General features: G+C 44.5%; 1 protein-coding gene across 1 annotated transcript in view; it reads right to left on the bottom strand.

Annotated features, from left to right (window-relative positions):
- Positions 1-19,533, bottom strand: part of dip2bb (disco-interacting protein 2 homolog Bb) — a 275,837-nt gene that overhangs the window by 36,166 nt on the left and 220,138 nt on the right. The window contains 4 exon segments of the mRNA XM_034166708.1: positions 1,128-1,296; positions 1,396-1,526; positions 5,458-5,567; positions 10,022-10,129. Coding sequence (XP_034022599.1) covers positions 1,128-1,296; positions 1,396-1,526; positions 5,458-5,567; positions 10,022-10,129 — 518 coding nt within the window.

The raw sequence follows: 19,533 nt of genomic DNA, 5'->3' as shown, positions 1-19,533 counted from the left end.
CTTTCACAGAATGTTGTTGAGAACGTAACATTGACAGGAATTTGAAGAAATTTAAAGGATAATTTTTTGGGGGGTTCCCTTCCACATTTGAATTTCTACATTCAATCTGTTGTAACTTTAATCTGGTTGATGTTAAGAAAAAGACATTGACAATACAGAGCCTAAAAAGAGCTTTAAAGTGACACCAAAACCAGCTCTATAGCTGCTGTATCTTCCTGAAATATGGGCATTTAAAGTCACGAGGACTCTCTAATTAGCTGAAATTTTGTTACCGTGCATTTCACCAATTAAGAGGACAAGAGCAGTGGCCACTTGCTGTTGTGTCATTGTTGTGTCTCTTTGGAGTATTTTATTACTAACACCTGGAATAATCTGGCTTGTTATGCAGTGAAACATCCAATCGGATCATCTAAAACGTCACTGTTGCAATATTGATGCTGAGTGAAACTCTCATCTTATTTAATATTGTATGCTAACGGTGTCAGCACTGTTAGCAGCTATCGGTAGGTCCAACTTAATGCATGATTACAGAAATACATGGCTCATAACGCTTGCTGTCCACATCAAAGTAAACTGTTAGAAGAACCACCAAGCAGTCCCTCAAAATATGATTTAATAAACACCCGAACAGAGGTTACCCTGTTAGTTGCTGCGTCGGAATCGAAGAGAGGAGTGTATTCAGGCTTTTTCGTCACTCACAGAGCCACGCACTTCACCTCTTTATGCATTAATAAGTTCATTGGGAATCCGTGCGGGTGGGGCTCTCAACATGGCAAGACATCACACAGGCTTTGTTCATTATATATACAGTCTATGGTCTCCAGCAGACCACTGAACACCTCTTGACTTGTCTATTGCTGATTTTCTAGATTCTGATTGGCTGAATCCCATCAGATAAATACATGGCCACTTTCCTACATTTTCATTATGTCATCACAATTTACTCCTCAGGTCCTTCTATTTTTTTGGGTCCAGAACAGAATGAACACTTTGAGTTTAGTACTAGTTTTTATTTTATTCAAAATGCATTGAAAGGTAAAAATGAGGTACTTGAACCAGCAGAGATTTAGTCTGTCGGCATGAAAATAAACACTCTGTCTTTACTTGTGGGCTTGTGCAGTGCTCACCTTCAGTAACTCGGTTTGTGTGCCTAAACCTTTAGTGCAGAGCTCCATGACGGAGTAAGAGCAGAACGTGTCTCTGATACGATACTGACTGAGAGTGCTCAACCACAAGGACAGACAGCTCTCCAACTCAAAGGGAGGAATCAGGACGGACTGGTGACCTGAGTAAACACTGAAAGGCAACACACAGAGGAGCAGAGGAAAAAAAAGGAGTCAGAGATCAAACTGTGGTACTGAAATGTTTCTGGAGGTACAATATAGTTAACTGTACCTTGCAAGGCACCACAGGACAAATCCCAGACCGCAGTAAGGATCCATGCAAATGGCTATTTGGCGAGAGGAGTACAGTTCACACTGCAGCTTGATGGAGCGACAGAGTGCACTGACAGCTGCATGAGAGATCTGACAAAACAAGAACTCTTTTTCTTTACAAAATGACACTGACTTTGTTGAACATCACCAATCTGTGACATCTGATGAGATTGAAATTTCTCACATATGGTCTCTGGTTTGAGTTTACTCAATCTGATTTATCTTGCAATGTCTGTCAACAATTTTCATTCTTCTTGTCTTTCATTCTATGTCTTTCCTAACTGGCTGGACAACAGATGATTGACATTTAACTAGTGGTGGGCACAGTTCTGCTAATCCGCTAACCAATAATTAGTGAAGCTAAATTTTTTGTTAGCTAATTTGCTTTTCAGCTAACTTTGAATCATCAGCGGACCAATTAACCTCCGCGAAATTTAGTTCCGATAACTTTTAGACCCCTAATATCTTTTTCCAGACATAGTGAATAAGGCTCAACAGTGTAAAACATTTGTAAAGCCTGAAATCATCCATTTTAGTTCACACCTGTTACATGTTTTGTAGCAGACAAACAGCTACGAGAGGTAGAGTCCAATCCTCTGCTAGCAGAGAAGACCTGGCTACCAGAGAGAATTCCGGATAGGTTGTCAAAATTAATGTCACCTCTGTCATTTTTACAAAGTGAAATTTTTAGTTTTAAAGTAATGCACTAATTTTAAAGGTTTGCGCGTTTACTGGCACACATGCCAAAAGGCATTATGGGGAAAATAGAGCTTCCTGTCATCAGTGGTTGGTCGGTTTATAAAACCAACACACATTACTGTAATGTGTGGTGTTGGTTTTTACAAATAAATCTGTATTGTAAATATGTCATTTTTCATTTGTAAAAAAGGCAATTTGAAAACTAAAAATTCTGTTTAAGTATGATTCAGCATGTATAGTGTATGTGTACGTATGTGTGGCAATTGGTATTCACACTCCTATCCGGTAGATGGCAGTGTTAATGGCAGTGTGAATACCAATTGCCATACATTCGCTATATGTGCTGAATCACACTTAAAGTAGACCTGCATTGAAATAAATGCAGTCAGATCTTTGGACCAAAAAATGACTTATATTTACACATAAGATCCTTCTGAATGTAGTAAAGTAAATCTGCAAGCCCAGATCTGTCATTCAACGGAGAAATCTTCATTTGAAAATGACATTTACAGCTAACATTTAGCCCTCCGCAAATTGTCCCTCTCATCATGGACGCTGTTGAGACGTCAGGGACAAGACCCTCTCCCAGCATGCATTGCGCGCGCCAACTGTAATTTGTGGATTTACCTCAATTTGCATGTGCACCTTTTTCTTGTCTTATACGGAAGGATCTACTTGTTAAAATTTCATATTGTCTTGCGGTACACTTGGTGAGTACACATTTCTTTTATTTGTGCTTGAGAATTATTTTTGTGGACTTTTTCATACGCCCGTTTGATTGAGTGGTGTCGCATTGAAAATCTACTGTCTTTCACCTCCGGTGTACCATCGCGGGCTACGGAGGCGAGACCCGCAAAGAATTCAAGTCATTAAAAATATATAAACCTCTCTCAGCGGCCACGGAGCTCTGCGGCTCCGATTACCGAGACGTGCGGCGCTGCGGATTTTGCAGCAAGAAGTCTGTCCTTGCGAGCAACAGGTGTCACTGCGCGCACTGCATTAAAACGGCGAGCGCTCTGGACTTGTGCCAAGTTGGCTGCAACTCCATTCAGTAGACAGAGAGGTTGTGCTGGCTGCACAGCAGACACGGGGTGTGAGTGCCGCGGCGGAATTTAACGAGCGCATGCACTCGGTAAGCGTATCGGGGGCAGTGAGAGCGAGGCGTCGGGGAATAATGTCGCCCGCTGTCGATGCCGCCGCTGATGTGATCCCCGGATCTGAGCAAGCAGAGCTGTATCTCACATTCATTGCAGCTTACTTTTGGATGTTGAAACCAGGATGTGTATAACAGTAACATTACTAAGAGATAAAATCAATTTCAATGCGGGATCGGACTGAAGGCGGGAACGCGTCATCTTGTGACCGACGTCATGGAAATGATCCGGATGAACTGTTTTCACAGAGGGCTAAATGTTAGCTGCAAATTTGTCATTTTTAAACGAATATTTCTCCGCTGAATTACAAATTTGGGCTTACAGAGTTTACTTTACTGCATTCACAAGGGTCCTTATAAATATATATCAGCTATTTCTTTCTGAAATCTGACCACATTTATTTCAATGCAGGTCTCCTTTAACAATCAAATTTGGCAGTTTTCAAATAGCCTTTTTTTAACAAATTTAAAATTGACACATTTACAAATCAGAGTTTATTTGTTAAAACCAACACACACATTACAATACGTGTGTGTTGGTTATTATAAACGACCAACCACTGATGACAGGAAGCTCCATTTTCCCATAATGCCTTTTGGCATGTGTGTCTGTAAATGCTCAAACCTTCAAAATTAGTGCATTACTTTAAAACTAAAAAATATAGCTGATATCTTCACTTTGTAAAAACAACAGAGGTGACGTTAATTTCGATAACCTGTCCAAAATTAATTTGTTTCAAATTTTAACCATAAGTCAAAACTGCCTTGCTGTCCATGACTACTCCTTCACGTCTACACAACCATACGTTTGTGAAAGTAAATGATCTTTTTTCTCCTCTCACTCGCCTTCCTTCCTTCCTTTCCTTTCTTTTCCTTTCCTTTCCTTTCCTTTCCTTCTGGTCATCAGGTCTCTTTTGCTGAGAGAAGGCTGATGGACAGCTGTGGAATAAAGTACAATTTTATATCTGTAACATAAATTTAGAAAGCTGTTTGCACAATCCAGCAGCAGGCAACTCTCATCCTCATCGAATTGGTCAAAAACACAAGTATCAGTTATCTGACTTGAGGTGGATGTCTGCCACACTTCAGTTTAATATTAGAAACTATAACTACAGTAAGCAGCCATCAGGGCTCCCCCCCAGAGACTGAGGGTGCAGTACCTCTGAAGAGAGTGCGCGGGGGAACTCACACTGTCACATTATGCTTTTTGTTTTAAATACAAATACAGAGACCATTTCCTGCAACTTCAGCTTTATGCCTTTTCTAACATCTCAACCGAAAGAGAAAGGAAAAAATATTCAAGCCCAAGTTCCTCGTATAACGACTACAGGACACTGGATCACAAAGACAACAACAAATAAAGGCTGCAAAGGCCACATGTCTTCTCAGTAATCTAAATATTCTATATACAGCTAAAGTTGTTTATGTAGAATTTCTCCACAAAAGGGGGTTTTACAAATATTCCAACAAAAACACTGCTCTATTTTTATAGCATTAGAGCAGGGGTGGGCAACGAGGGCAGAGACAATGCAGGTTTTCCTTGCAACCAATCACCTCAGCAGGTGGGTTGCTGATGAGCTTCTCCCTTGAACATAACCACCTGGTTGTGTCAATGAAACACCTGCTGAAACACCTGAACATTAATGAAATCACCTGCTGAGGTGATTGGTAGCAAGGAAAACCTGCAGTGCTTCGGCCCTTCATGGCACATGATTGCCCACCCCTGCATTAGAGGAACATCACTAATGCAATGCAAGTCTTGGATTGTGCTGACATTGTGAGATATTGACAAGCCAACAAGATTTCAGCAAACAATGTTGCTGTGGAAAAGTGTATGCTTCAAAAGCTTGAAACTGAGCAATTTGGATGAAATAAGCAAAATCACTGGTTAAACAGGGAAGAAATGCCATACTTTGAAAATCTGTATGATGGTGATAACATTATGGAATGATGCCACAGAGTAATTGTTCCATTCACTGAAGAGGACCCTGCCATTGGTACATTCAGCCAAAATAAAATAAAATAATGCAGTGTATGTATGCTGATCATTTTAGTTTCTGACAGCATGAAGGTGCATCTCTGCACTGCAGCCACATTCAGATTTTGAGACATGTGGGCATCCAGTGAGGGAGGAAGTGAGAGAGAGTGAAGAGTGAAAGTGTTTCCCACCTTGACTCCGGTGAGCATGCCTGTAGTTGACACACTGAAGTCTAGATAAGCAATCATCTCTGCTGTGGGAGGTTTATAGATCTGTGGAGGCCGGCGGCGAGGAAGGTCATCTGAAGTACAGCGTATGTTTTAGTGAAAGAAACAAATACAGGTAAATCATAATATGTTGCTCGAAAATGATAAAGACGGATGGCGCTTTGTGCACAATGGACTCAGTCTGCTGTCAAATACTGGATAGGAGGGGATTCCACCTGTGACCCTCAAACAGGAAAAACCGGTGTTAATGATGAATGGATGGAATAATGAACACATATAAGCACATGTGTCTATATCAGTTATACCAAACAGTTATTTCTGACTGGTATTATCAAGCAGCACTTCCCTGAATGGCTTCTTAAGACTCAATCCAAAAACAAGTCACTCCCCATAGACCCATCCATCCATCCATCCATTTTCTTCCGCTTTATCCGGAGTCGGGTTGCGGAGGCAGCAGCTCAAGCAAAGCCGCCCAGACCTCCCGATCCAAACACACCTCCCCCAGCTCCTCTGGGGAACCGCAAGGCGTTCCCAAGCCAGCCGAGAGATGTAGTCCCTCCAGCATGTCCTGGGTCTTCCCCGGGGCCTCCTCCCAATGGGACGTGCCCGGAACACCTCTCCAGCGAGGCGTTCAGGGGTCATCCGGAAAAGATGCCCAAGCCACCTCAACTGACTCCTTTCGACGTGGAGGAGCAGCGGCTCAACCCCGAGCTCCTCCCGAGTGACCGAGCTCCTCACCCTATCTCTGAGGGAGCGCCCAGCCATCCTGCGGAGGAAACTCATCTCGGCCGCTTGTACTCGCGATCTCGTTCTTTCGGTCATGAGCCAAATCTCATGCCCATAGGTGAGGATCGGAACGTAGCTCGATCGGTAAATCGAGAGCTTTGCCCCCCTACTCAGCTCTCTCTTCACCACGACGGCCAGATACAGCGACCACATCACTGCAGATGCTGCACCGATCCGTCTATCGATCTCACGCTCCATCCGTCCCTTAGTCGTGAACAAGACCCCGAGATACTTAAACGCCTCCACTTGAGGCAAGGACACTCCACCGACCTGAAGAGGGCAAAGCACCTTTTTCCGGTCGAGACCATGGCCTCGGATTTGGAGGTGCTGATTTTCATCCCGGACGCTTCACACTCGGCTGCAAACCGCCCCAGTGCACGCTGAAGGTCCTGATTTGACGAAGCCAACAGAACCACATTGTCCGCAAACAGCAGAGACGAGATTCTGTGGTTCCCAAACCAGACCCCCTCTACACCCTGGCTGCGCCTAGAAATTCTGTCCATAAAAATAATGAACAGAACCAGTGACAAAGGGCAGCCCTGGCGGGGGCCAACGTGCACTGGAAACAGGTTGACTTACTACCGGCAATGCAAACCAAGCTCCTGCTGCGGTCATACAGGGACCGGATAGCCCTTAGCAAAGGACCCCAGACCCCGTCTCCCGGAGCACTCCCCACAGGGTGCCCCGAGGGACACGGTCGAACGCCTTCTCCAGATCCACAAAACACATGTGGACTGGTTGGGCGAACACCCATGAACCCTCGAGCACCCGATGGAGCATGTAGAACTGGTCCAGTGTGCCGCGACCAGGACGAAAACCACAATGATCCTCCTGAATCCGAGGTCTCGACCATCGGTCGAATTCTCCTTTCCAGTACTCTGGAACAGACCTTACCGGGGAGGCTGAGAATGTGATCCCCCTATAGTTGGAACACACCCTCCGGTCCCCCTTCGTAAACAGAGGGACCACCACCCTGGTCTGCCCAATCCAGAGGAACTGTCCCCGATCACCATGCGATGTTTGCAAGAGGCATGTCAGCCAAGACAGTCCCACAACATCCAGAGACTTAAGGTACTCAGGACGGATTTCATCCACCCCAAAAGCCTTGCCACCTCGGTGACTTCGGCCCTGGGTAATGGATGAGTTCCGTCTCTGAGTCCCCCAGTCTGCTTCCTCTTGGAAGACGTGACAATGGGATTGAGGAGATCCTCGAACTACTCCTTCCACACCCGACAACATCCCAGTCAGGGTCAACAGCTCCCCACCCGCACATAAACAGTGCTGGTGGAGAGCTGCTTCCGCCTCCTGAGCGTCACATGGTTTGCCAGAATCTCTTCGAGGCCAACCGAAAGTCCTCCTCCATAGCCTCCCAGAACTCCTCCCAGACCCGAGTTTTGCTCTGCGACCGCATCGGGCTGCGGCACGCTGGCCTGCGGTACCTGTCAGCTGCCTCTGGGGTCCCACATACCAACAACGATAAGTAGGACTCCTTCTTCAGCTTGACGGAATCCCTTACTTCCGGTGTTCCACCGCCGGGTTGTGGGACTGCCGCCGCGACAGGCACCAGAGACCTTGCGACCACAGCTATGAGCGGCCGCATCGACAATGGAGGTGGAGAACATGGTCCACTCGGACTCCATGTCTCCAACCTCCCCTGGGATCTGGGAGAAGCTCTCCCGAAGGTGGGAGTTGAAGACCTCGCTGACAGAGGGTTCCGCCAGTCGTTCCCAGCAGACCCTCATGATACGTTTGGGCCTGCCAGGTCTGAACGGCTTCCTCCCCTCCCAGCGGACCCAACTCACCACCAGGTGGTGATCGGTCGACAGCGCTGCCCCTCTCTTCACTCGAGTATCTGAGACACGTGGCCGAAGGTCAGATGATACGACTACAAAGTCGTATCATCGACCTCTGGCTCAGGGTGTCGTGGTGCCACGTGCACTTATGGACACCCTTGTGCTCGAACATGGTGTTCATGATGGACAAACTGTGACTAGCACAGAAGTCCAACAACTGTACACCACTCGGGTTTAGATCAGGGAGGCCGTGCTTCCCAATCACCCCCCCTCCAGGTCTCACTGTCGCCGCCCACGTGGGCATTGAAATCCCCCAGGAGAACAATGGAGTCCCCAGTCGGAGCGCTATCTAGTACCCCTCCCAGGGACTCCAGGAAGGTTGGGTACTCTGCACTGCTGCTCGGCCCGTAGGCCGAGACAAAGGTGAGAGACCCTGTCCCCGACCCAAAGGCGTAGGAACGCGACCCTCTCGTTCACCGGAGTGAACTCCAACACATGGCAACTGAGCTGGGGAGCAATAAGCAATGCGACCCCAACTCTCCGCCTCTCCCCGTGGGCAACGCCAGAAAAATGAAGCGTCCAGCCCCTCTCCAGGAGTTGGGTACCAGAGCACAAGCTGTGCATGGAGGTGAGCCCGACTATCTCTAGTCGCTATCTCTCAACCTCCCGCACAAGCTCAGACTCCTTCCCCACTAGTGAGGTGACATTCCACGTCCCAACAGCCAGGGGCTGTGAGCATGGACCGGGCCGCCGGGCCACCCGCCCTCAACCGCCACCCAATCCTCTCTACACACGACCCCCATGGCCCCCTCTGCAGGTGGTGAACCCACAGGAGGGCAGGCCCATCGTCGCTCTTTCGGGCTGAGCCCGGCCGGGGCCCCATGGGCTAAGGCCCGACCACCAGGCGCTCTGTGCGCGAGCCCCAACCCAGGCCTGGCTCCAGGTGTGGGGCCCGGCTCGCCATACCGGGCGACGACTCGTGGTCCTTGATTTTTTACTGGTCATGGAGGTTCTGAACTGCCCTTAGTCTGACCGTCACCTAGGACCTGTTTGCCTTGGGAGACCCTACAGGGAGCACAAAGCCCCCGACAACATAGCTACTAGGATCATCCGGGTACGCAAACTCCCCCACCACGATAAGGTGGCAGCTAGAGGGGGAGCCCCCCATGTTAAAATGTCCCCATAGACCCCCATGTTTAAAATTTTCCAACTTTACAGCATAAATAAACACAGTTACATTTGGTACAAAATACTTTAGGTCTGTGGAGCTAATTTTAGCACTTCATGACATCTCTAATTTTCAAACTCCTCCCATGTAATCAGTTTAAGTACTAAGACATAAAGTCATAAAACTGTGTGCTGGAGTTAAAGCCTACAACAATTACAATGCAAATAAAATAGGTCCCAGAACGGAACCTTGGGGCACACCACAGGACCGACATGGCAGAAGAGGACATATTTAGCTGCAGCAACTGAAAAACCTGTATTAGAGAGATAGGATTAATAAAACCGATCTAGGGCTGACCCAGAAAAGTTTACCCATGTCCTTAATCCATATAATGTCCATATAGACAGACAAAGATATTCACACTCACACTTTAAATACTTTTTGAGACCCACACTCAACCATCACCCAGTCTATAAAAATATCTGTTAATCAAACTGCAGAGGCTCATTCCAAGTTGGTAACTCTGAGATGTGAGCACTTTCTAGCTTTATTTGTTCTGCCCAAGTCCACAAGGCCTTGCCCATGCTGCACCTCTTGACCAATTTATGGGCTGGTCAGGAGTTAGGTGGAGTCAAGCACTGACAAGATGGTGACACTTGCAGCCACCGCATTTCAGGTTCAAAACTACTCTTTGGAAAACCTATCGCTGACACCATGGAGGGCTTGTCTAGTATATGCAGTCTATGTTTCTGATGGGCTGTAATGTGAGTACTTTTCTTACCTGTGTCTATGATTGTTGGCCATGTTTTAATGTTGACAGAGGCCGCTGCCTCTTTGGAGCGAAGAATCCGCATAAGATTTTGAGTGGTCAGGATCACATACCGCTTTACTGACCTGAGAGCAAAGCACAAATCATCATTACATTGCATGTGCTGCAATTTCTTAAAACCAAAAATCAAACATCAAAAATAAGTACACGCAAAATAGATGCAAAGATGTAAATTTATGTTATCTCCCTCACATTCTTAGATACAGCTGACAGACCCACTGATTATAACCGGAGGTGTCACAATACATGTATTCGTTTAGAACTGTACAGTACATGTGGTGGTTCGGAGTGCACAGAACTGGAGGCAGAATACAGGGACAACTCTGCACGGTATGATTATACACACATGTGCATTTGTTTCCATAAGTCACCTACATTTCAGTGAGGTGTGCTGGTCATGTCCACAGACTATATCGCTCTCATCTCATGCTGTGTGCAGGAGGGGTGGCCAGCACCCTCAGCCTGCTCTCTGTGTGTGAGGTGATCAGAGGGAACAGCAAACCAGCCATTTGAAGCAAGTGACTGCATTATTCCACCCAGAAACGTTTGAAGCATGAATGGAATTGGTTAATTTATCTTTTTCCTCTGAAATATGACACTATAAACGAAAATGTACCGCTCTGCATTTGTGTTGAATCATCGTCCCCGGATGAGATCAGTACACTCATTCAAGTTTAGACAGACAATGCCACCAACTTATGACAAACGTTGACGTATTATATGCATTAGTGTAAAATTTCACAAATGAGATGGTCGCCAATAGCAACACTGCATACAATGGTTTAAAATTTGTACAGAGTGAGGCTTAGTGAAACACTGTCATTTGCTCAAATTTCAAACAAATTTTTTCATTAACAAATGCGCTGCACAGTAGTCATCCCAATGCAAATGGAAAGAGATATAATCCAATTCATAAATATTTATTGAAAAAAGTTTACACTTTATCTCACAACGCTAACGTGGCTAACGTCAGCTCCTTGCTGCTCACAGATTTACTGCTACTTTATAAAGAACTGAAGAATTTTAAAAACTCAAACTCGTACCCAATCATGATGTCTAAACCAACGTGTGACTGAACTGTGACTTCTGTGTACTGTGACACCACCAGGTTATAACAGATTTCTCTTCTAAGTTATATAGTCCAGACTTTGGGGTATCGGTTTGGGGGTCCTTTATCTGTCTTGTCTAAGTCCTGCTTGTGGAGATGATCATCATTGTCTCTCTGTCTTGTGTGTGAGTGTGCATGTGTCTGGCTGTGCGTCCTTCGTCGGGTGCTTGTATGCATATGTTTATGGGTGTGGCTGTGAGTGTGCACGTGTCTCCCTGCACCTGTCTTTTTAATGGTGAGGGGTTTGGGGCTTTAAGCACTTGTCAGTCTGCTGTGATGTCTGTGTCCCATGATGTATAGGGGTGTGGTTGGTGCACATGTGGGTGTGTGTGCATTTGTGGATATGATCCTTATGTGTCTTTGTATACGTGTCAGGTATTATATGTTGGAGCGGCTATACGCCCAACCGTTGGTTCAATAAAGTAAATTCGCGAGCATATGGAGGGTTTTCAATCACGTGACCGATTTGCTGCAGGACAGGTGCCGTCTCCATTCTGGATTACAAGGAGGCTGGCGCGTGATAGAAAAATGGAGAGAATGTACAGTTATTACGATGCTTTAAATCCTCGAGATAAAGCTATTTATTGTGATAGATGTGTAGCAGTTGGTTCAGTGGATCCGTATCTTATACCAGACGGTGAATTAGTGGTGATGTAACGAACTGGTCCGACAGTGTCATACTGCGGTATTGTGAACTAGGGAGCTGCTGACCAGGTCAGCCTCACCGGCCTCCTGCAGAGCATCACAGCGGAGCTCTGAAAGCGGAGGTCGTCTTGAAGTCCTGAGCGATTTCTCTCACCAGGCGATAGAAGGGCAGCTTGAGGATCAGCAAGCTCAGTGGCGAGAACCACAATGTAGATAAGCATCCGTGTTAGAAGCATTCTGTGTTATCCTCTGCAGTATTTTTATATATCTTATATAATTTTATTGCCGAATAAAATAAAATAAAATTCTGGTAGCAGTGGATTTCTGTTAGCGGCGGATCTCTCTCAGCGCCACGGTGCCGTGAGGCTTCTTCACACCGACGTTGAAGCTTCTGCAAGTGTTCGCCAAATGCACGTAGCGTATCACAGCGGCCACCGCGTCATAATCCAGATCATGGAGCGCGGGACACAAAATGACGTGACCGAAACGTCACATGAAAACCCTCTATATGCCCAACCACAACTGACCAATGAGCGTGCTTGTAAGCTCACTTCCGGTTTCAACGAGGGAGGAAAAAAGGTGGATATTTTCTGCCGGCTGTGGGAGGGTCCTCGGCTAACTCGGGCGAATAGCTGTCATAGAACTGGTGGTTGGCTCTCACTGCGGTATTGTATCACTTCCTGTTTCCGGAGCACAGCGGTGTTTTTCTGTATCTGTTAGCTGTTTAATCTGCGCAGTTAGATTGATCTAGTTATCTAGATTACGATTTGTTCCCAGTGTAATCTTACGTGCCTTAACTAAAGCACTCATTCTGCTGAATCACCTCTAAATTATTTACACATTATTCACTTTGCGTGTTTTTAGGAATCCGCTAGCTTAGCGTAGCTACTAGCTCTTAGCCGATTTAGCATGGCGGCTTCTCCTGTCTCTCCCGCACTTTTCTGCTCTGGGTGTGAAATGTTTAGTTATTCCTCGGCCTCCTTTAGCAGTAATGGTACTTGTAATAAGTGTAGCTTATTCGTAGCTTTGGAGGCCAGGCTGGGCGAATTGGAGACTCGGCTCCGCACCGTGGAAAATTCTACAGCTAGCCAGGCCCTGTAGTCGGTGCGGACCAAGGTAGCTTAGCCGCCGTTAGTTCCCCCTGGCAGATCCCGAGCAGCCGGGAAAGCAGGCTGACTGGTGACTGTGAGGAGGAAGCGTAGCCCTAAACAGAAGCCCCGTGTACACCGCCAACCCGTTCACATTTCTAACCGTTTTTCCCCACTCGACGACACACCGCCGAGGATCAAACTCTGGTTATTGGCGACTCTGTTTTGAGAAATGTGAAGTTAGCGACACCAGCAACCATAGTCAATTGTCTTCCGGGGGCCAGAGCAGGCGACATTGAAGGAAATTTGAAACTGCTGGTTAAGGCTAAGCGTAAATTTGGTAAGATTGTAATTCACGTCGGCAGTAATGACACCCGGTTACGCCAATCGGAGGTCACTAAATTAACATTAATCGGTGTGTAACTTTGCAAAAACAATGTCGGACTCTGTAGTTTTCTCTGGGCCCCTCCCCAATCAGACCGGGAGTGACATGTTTAGCCGCATGTTCTCCTTGAATTGCTGGCTGTCTGAGTGGTGTCCAAAAAATGAGGTGGGCTTCATAGATAATTGGCAAAGCTTCTGGGGAAAACCTGGTCTTGTTAGGAGAGACGGCATCCATCCCACTTTGGATGGAGCAGCTCTCATTTCTAGAAATCTGGCTAATTTTCTTAAATCCTCCAAACCGTGACTATCCAGGGTTGGGACCAGGAAGCAGAGTTGTAGTCTTACACACCTCTCTGCAGCTTCTCTCCCCCTGCCATCCCCTCACTACCCCATCCCCGTAGAGACGGTGCCTGCTCCCAGACTACCAATAACCAGCAAAATCTATTTAAGCATAAAAATTCAAAAAGAAAAATAATATAGCACCTTCAACTGCACCACAGACTAAACAGTTAAATGTGGTCTATTAAACATTAGGTCTCTCTCTTCTAAGTCCCTGTTGGTAAATGATATAATAATTGATCAACATATTGATTTATTCTGCCTAACAGAAACCTGGTTACAGCAGGATGAATATGTTAGTTTAAATGAGTCAACACCCCCGAGTCACACTAACTGTCAGAATGCTCGTAGCACGGGCCGGGGCGGTGGATTAGCAGCAATCTTCCATTCCAGCTTATTAATTAATCAAAACCCAGACAGAGCTTTAATTCATTTGAAAGCTTGTCTCTTAGTCTTGTCCATCCAAATTGGAAGTCCCAAAAACCAGTTTTATTTGTTATTATCTATCGTCCACCTGGTCGTTACTGTGAGTTTCTCTGTGAATTTTCAGACCTTTTGTCTGACTTAGTGCTTAGCTCAGATAAGATAATTATAGTGGGCGATTTTAACATCCACACAGATGCTGAGAATGACAGCCTCAACACTGCATTTAATCTATTATTAGACTCTATTGGCTTTGCTCAAAAAGTAAATGAGTCCACCCACCACTTTAATCATATCTTAGATCTTGTTCTGACTTATGGTATGGAAATAGAAGACTTAACAGTATTCCCTGAAAACTCCCTTCTGTCTGATCATTTTTTAATAACATTTACATTTACTCTGATGGACTACCCAGCAGTAGGGAATAAGTTTCATTACACTAGAAGTCTTTCAGAAAGCGCTGTAACTAGGTTTAAGGATATGATTCCTTCTTTATGTTCTCTAATGCCATATAACAACACAGTGCAGAGTAGCTACCTAAACTCTGTAAGGGAGATAGAGTATCTCGTCAATAGTTTTACATCCTCATTGAAGACAACTTTGGATGCTGTAGCTCCTCTGAAAAAGAGAGCTTTAAATCAGAAGTGTCTGACTCCATGGTATAACTCTCAAACTCGTAGCTTAAAGCAGATAACCCGTAAGTTGGAGAGGAAATGGCGTCTCACTAATTTAGAAGATCTTCACTTAGCCTGGAAAAAGAGTCTGTTGCTCTATAAAAAAGCCCTCCGTAAAGCTAGGACATCTTTCTACTCATCACTAATTGAAGAAAATAAGAACAACCCCAGGTTTCTTTCAGCACTGTAGCCAGGCTGACAAAGAGTCAGAGCTCTATTGAGCTGAGTATTCCATTATCTTTAACTAGTAATGAGTTCATGACTTCTTTGCTAACAAAATTTTAACTATTAGAGAAAAAATTACTCATAACCATCCCAAAGACGTATCGTTATCTTTGGCTGCTTTCAGTGATGCCGGTATTTGGTTAGACTCTTTCTCTCCGATTGTTCTGTCTGAGTTATTTTCATTAGTTACTTCATCCAAACCATCAACATGTTTATTAGACCCCATTCCTACCAGGCTGCTCAAGGAAGCCCTACCATTATTTAATGCTTCGATCTTAAATATGATCAATCTATCTTTGTTAGTTGGCTATGTACCACAGGCTTTTAAGGTGGCAGTAATTAAACCATTACTTAAAAAGCCATCACTTGACCCAGCTATCTTAGCTAATTATAGGCCAATCTCCAACCTTCCTTTTCTCTCAAAAATTCTTGAAAGGGTAGTTGTAAAACAGCTAACTGATCATCTGCAGAGGAATGGTCTATTTGAAGAGTTTCAGTCAGGTTTTAGAATTCATCATAGTACAGAAACAGCATTAGTGAAGGTTACAAATGATCTTCTTATGGCCTCGGACAGTGGACTCATCTCTGTGCTTGTTCTGTTAGACCTCAGTGCTGCTTTTGATACTGTTGACCATAAAATTTTATTACAGAGATTAGAGCATGCCATAGGTATTAAAGGCACTGCGCTGCGGTGGTTTGAATCATATTTGTCTAATAGATTACAATTTGTTCATGTAAATGGGGAATCTTCTTCACAGACTAAAGTTAATTATGGAGTTCCACAAGGTTCTGTGCTAGGACCAATTTTATTCACTTTATATATGCTTCCCTTAGGCAGTATTATTAGACGGTATTGCTTAAATTTTCATTGTTACGCAGATGATACCCAGCTTTATCTATCCATGAAGCCAGAGGACACACACCAATTAGCTAAACTGCAGGATTGTCTTACAGACATAAAGACATGGATGACCTCTAATTTCCTGCTTTTAAACTCAGATAAAACTGAAGTTATTGTACTTGGCCCCACAAATCTTAGAAACATGGTGTCTAACCAGATCCTTACTCTGGATGGCATTACCCTGACCTCTAGTAATACTGTGAGAAATCTTGGAGTCATTTTTGATCAGGATATGTCATTCAAAGCGCATATTAAACAAATATGTAGGACTGCTTTTTTTGCATTTACGCAATATCTCTAAAATCAGAAAGGTCTTGTCTCAGAGTGATGCTGAAAAACTAATTCATGCATTTATTTCCTCTAGGCTGGACTATTGTAATTCATTATTATCAGGTTGTCCTAAAAGTTCCCTAAAAAGCCTTCAGTTAATTCAAATGCTGCAGCTAGAGTGCTGACGGGGACTAGAAGGAGAGAGCATATCTCACCCATATTGGCCTCTCTTCATTGGCTTCCTGTTAATTCTAGAATAGAATTTAAAATTCTTCTTCTTACTTATAAGGTTTTGAATAATCAGGTCCCATCTTATCTTAGGGACCTCGTAGTACCATATCACCCCAATAGAGCGCTTCGCTCTCAGACTGCAGGCTTACTTGTAGTTCCTAGGGTTTGTAAGAGTAGAATGGGAGGCAGAGCCTTCAGCTTTCAGGCTCCTCTCCTGTGGAACCAGCTCCCAATTCAGATCAGGGAGACAGACACCCTCTCTACTTTTAAGATTAGGCTTAAAACTTTCCTTTTTGCTAAAGCTTATAGTTAGGGCTGGATCAGGTGACCCTGAACCATCCCTTAGTTATGCTGCTATAGACGTAGACTGCTGGGGGGTTCCCATGATGCACTGTTTCTTTCTCTTTTTGCTCTGTATGCACCACTCTGCATTTAATCATTAGTGATCGATCTCTGCTCCCCTCCACAGCATGTCTTTTTCCTGGTTCTCTCCCTCAGCCCCAACCAGTCCCAGCAGAGGACTGCCCCTCCCTGAGCCTGGTTCTGCTGGAGGTTTCTTCCTGTTAAAAGGGAGTTTTTCCTTCCCACTGTAGCCAAGTGCTTGCTCACAGGGGGTCGTTTTGACCGTTGGGGTTTTACATCATTATTGTATGGCCTTGCCTTGCAGTGTGGAGCGCCTTGGGGCGGCTGTTTGTTGTGATTTGGCGCTATATAAAAAAAAAATTGATTGATTGATTGATTGATTTTGGGCGACTGGGCGTGGACGTTGGGCCTCTGAAAATGCATACCGCCCTCCAAAAGCATGTTATTATATTAATGTATGACTTATCTGCCCAACGGTTGGGCGTATAGCCTTTGCCATTATATATCTGCCAATTGTGTTTTTGGCAAGTATGTTTTTCACCTTTGGGATTGTGAGCTTTTATGATGTTCTTTTCCTTTAGTGGCGCTTTAGGATTATTTTTGGGTCCCTTGTAATTACCTGGTTTGCGTTTTCTCCTGCGTATAGAATAGAATAGAATAGAATAGAATGTTTTTTACTGTCATTATACACAAGGTACAACGAAATTAAAAGACAACTCCCGTAGTGCAAAGATGTAAAAGTAAATATAAAAAGACAAATAAGAATATATACATGTATTTACAAATGAGCCAGTAGGTGTATATAAATAGAAGTCTGTACTATTCATTGCATTAACCTTTATAAACAAATAAATGGAATGAATTGTGCAGACTGAAGGCTAATGTGCATTCAATACTCATATTGCACTTAGGTAGAACATGTTGTTGAGTCTGGATGTGCGGGCCTTGATGGACCGGTACCTCTTTCCTGAGGGCAGCAGTGAGAACAGGATGTGCCCGGGGTGTGAACCATCGAAGCTGATGCTTCTGGCCCTGCACAGACATCTGATGTTATAGATGTCTGACAGAGAGGACAGCTGCACTCCTATGATGTTCTGTGCTGACTTCCTGACTCTCTCCAGAGCCTTCTTGTCACCCTGAGAGCAGCTCCTGTACCACACCAAGATGTTGTTGTTGAGGACGCTCTCTACAGAACAATAGAAGTACAGCAGCAGTTCCTGGGACAGGTTGACTTTCCTCAGTGACCTTAAAAAGTACAGACACAGCTGTGCCTTTTTCACAAGGGCATTGGTGTTGGTGCCCCATGTCAGGTCCTGAGAAATGTATGTTCCCAGGAACTTGAAGTCACTGACCCTCTCTACAGTGTCTCCCTGAGGGGTCCCTCCCTCTTCCGCCTAAAATCTAGCACCAACTCCTTTGTCTTTGAGGAGTTAAGTGCCAGGTTATTTAGGGAGCGCCAAGTAGTGAGGTTCAGGACCTCCTCTCTGTAGGCCATCTCATCGTTGTTGTGAATCAGCCCAACCCAAGTATGTTATTATAATAGTCATATTTTATACTGGCGTCCTGCAGTAGGTTATGTGGCTTTGTATTTTTTTGTATTTCTTGATGCGTTGCTGCCGCCTTGTGCTCATCTTTGTTCTTACATGTCACTCTGTATTCACGTGTTGTCTGGTTTGATTTGTGTCAGCTGTCACTCCTAATTAGTTTGGTATTTAGTCACACCAGTTCTGGTCTTCTCCGTGGGTCAGTTTTGTTTGTTACAGTTTGGAATCGTGCCATCTTCATCTTGTAAGTTATCTCCTCTCTGTTGGTTTATAGGGTTGTTTTTGATAATTCACTCTGTGTAGTCTTCCACTTTGACTGCTTTTTCTTTCCTTTTTTTTTTGGATTTTGATCACTGCTGATTTTTGATTCTGTGACTTTAGTTCTTTTATGGTTTTGTTGTCACTTTGGATTTTAGACACTTGATAAAGACTCTTGCTGCACTTTTGGATTTGATCATTGGACTGTGTTCATATTAGTAGTATTTTCTTTTACCCTGGAATATAAACCTTGTGTTACACTAATCCTTCTGCTTCTGCTGCTTTGCATCCTGGGATCCAGTCGTCCTTGAGTGGTTCAAACCATAAGACCAAAGATGACAATATTTCAAGGAAACCTTGCGGGTTACAACACTGATCTGATTACTAGTAAATTCTAGATTTGCCAGAGGTCTGCGGGTCCTACCAAGAAGGAAAATATCCTGTTTCACTGAAATGGTGACACCAAATGGTCCCACGCTACAAACTCTCTGGCCCTATTTACGTCCTGGACTGAAATCCTGCTCTGAGCTCCCGTCGTGCCTCTGCTCTCCAGTGCCTGCTTCAGCGACTACCACCATTGCACTACGTATTCATTATTTACAATAAATTGTCATTCCTTTCCTTTCACAGTCTGGTTTGCCATTTGGGTCCTAATTCTCACACTGTGGGTTTTCAGCCGTAACATCAGTCACTCTCATTTTTCTCTTATGGATTTACCTACACCACCAAAATTGGACGGAGGTTCCAATTTTATGCCTGTTTGTTTGTATTCCAGTTATCAGTCAGAAACCAAGTGCCAAACAGCAATGACAAATTATGCATAACAGAGATGACCAATGTTCTGTGAAAATTATCTGAAAATAATTCTGAAACCAAAAAAGTTGAAAAAACAAAACAAAAAAAACACTGACAACACCACAAAAAAAACTTCAAGTGCATGAACTAAAATACATACTATTGACATCTGATCACATCTGATTTAGCTTATGAAAAGTCATGCCTAACAGGACT

This window comes from Thalassophryne amazonica, chromosome 3 (assembly GCF_902500255.1).
Source record: "Thalassophryne amazonica chromosome 3, fThaAma1.1, whole genome shotgun sequence".
In the NCBI taxonomy this organism is placed as follows: domain Eukaryota; kingdom Metazoa; phylum Chordata; class Actinopteri; order Batrachoidiformes; family Batrachoididae; genus Thalassophryne; species Thalassophryne amazonica.
Note: the sequence above shows the minus strand (reverse complement) of the source record. Positions and strands in the feature narration are given on the sequence as shown.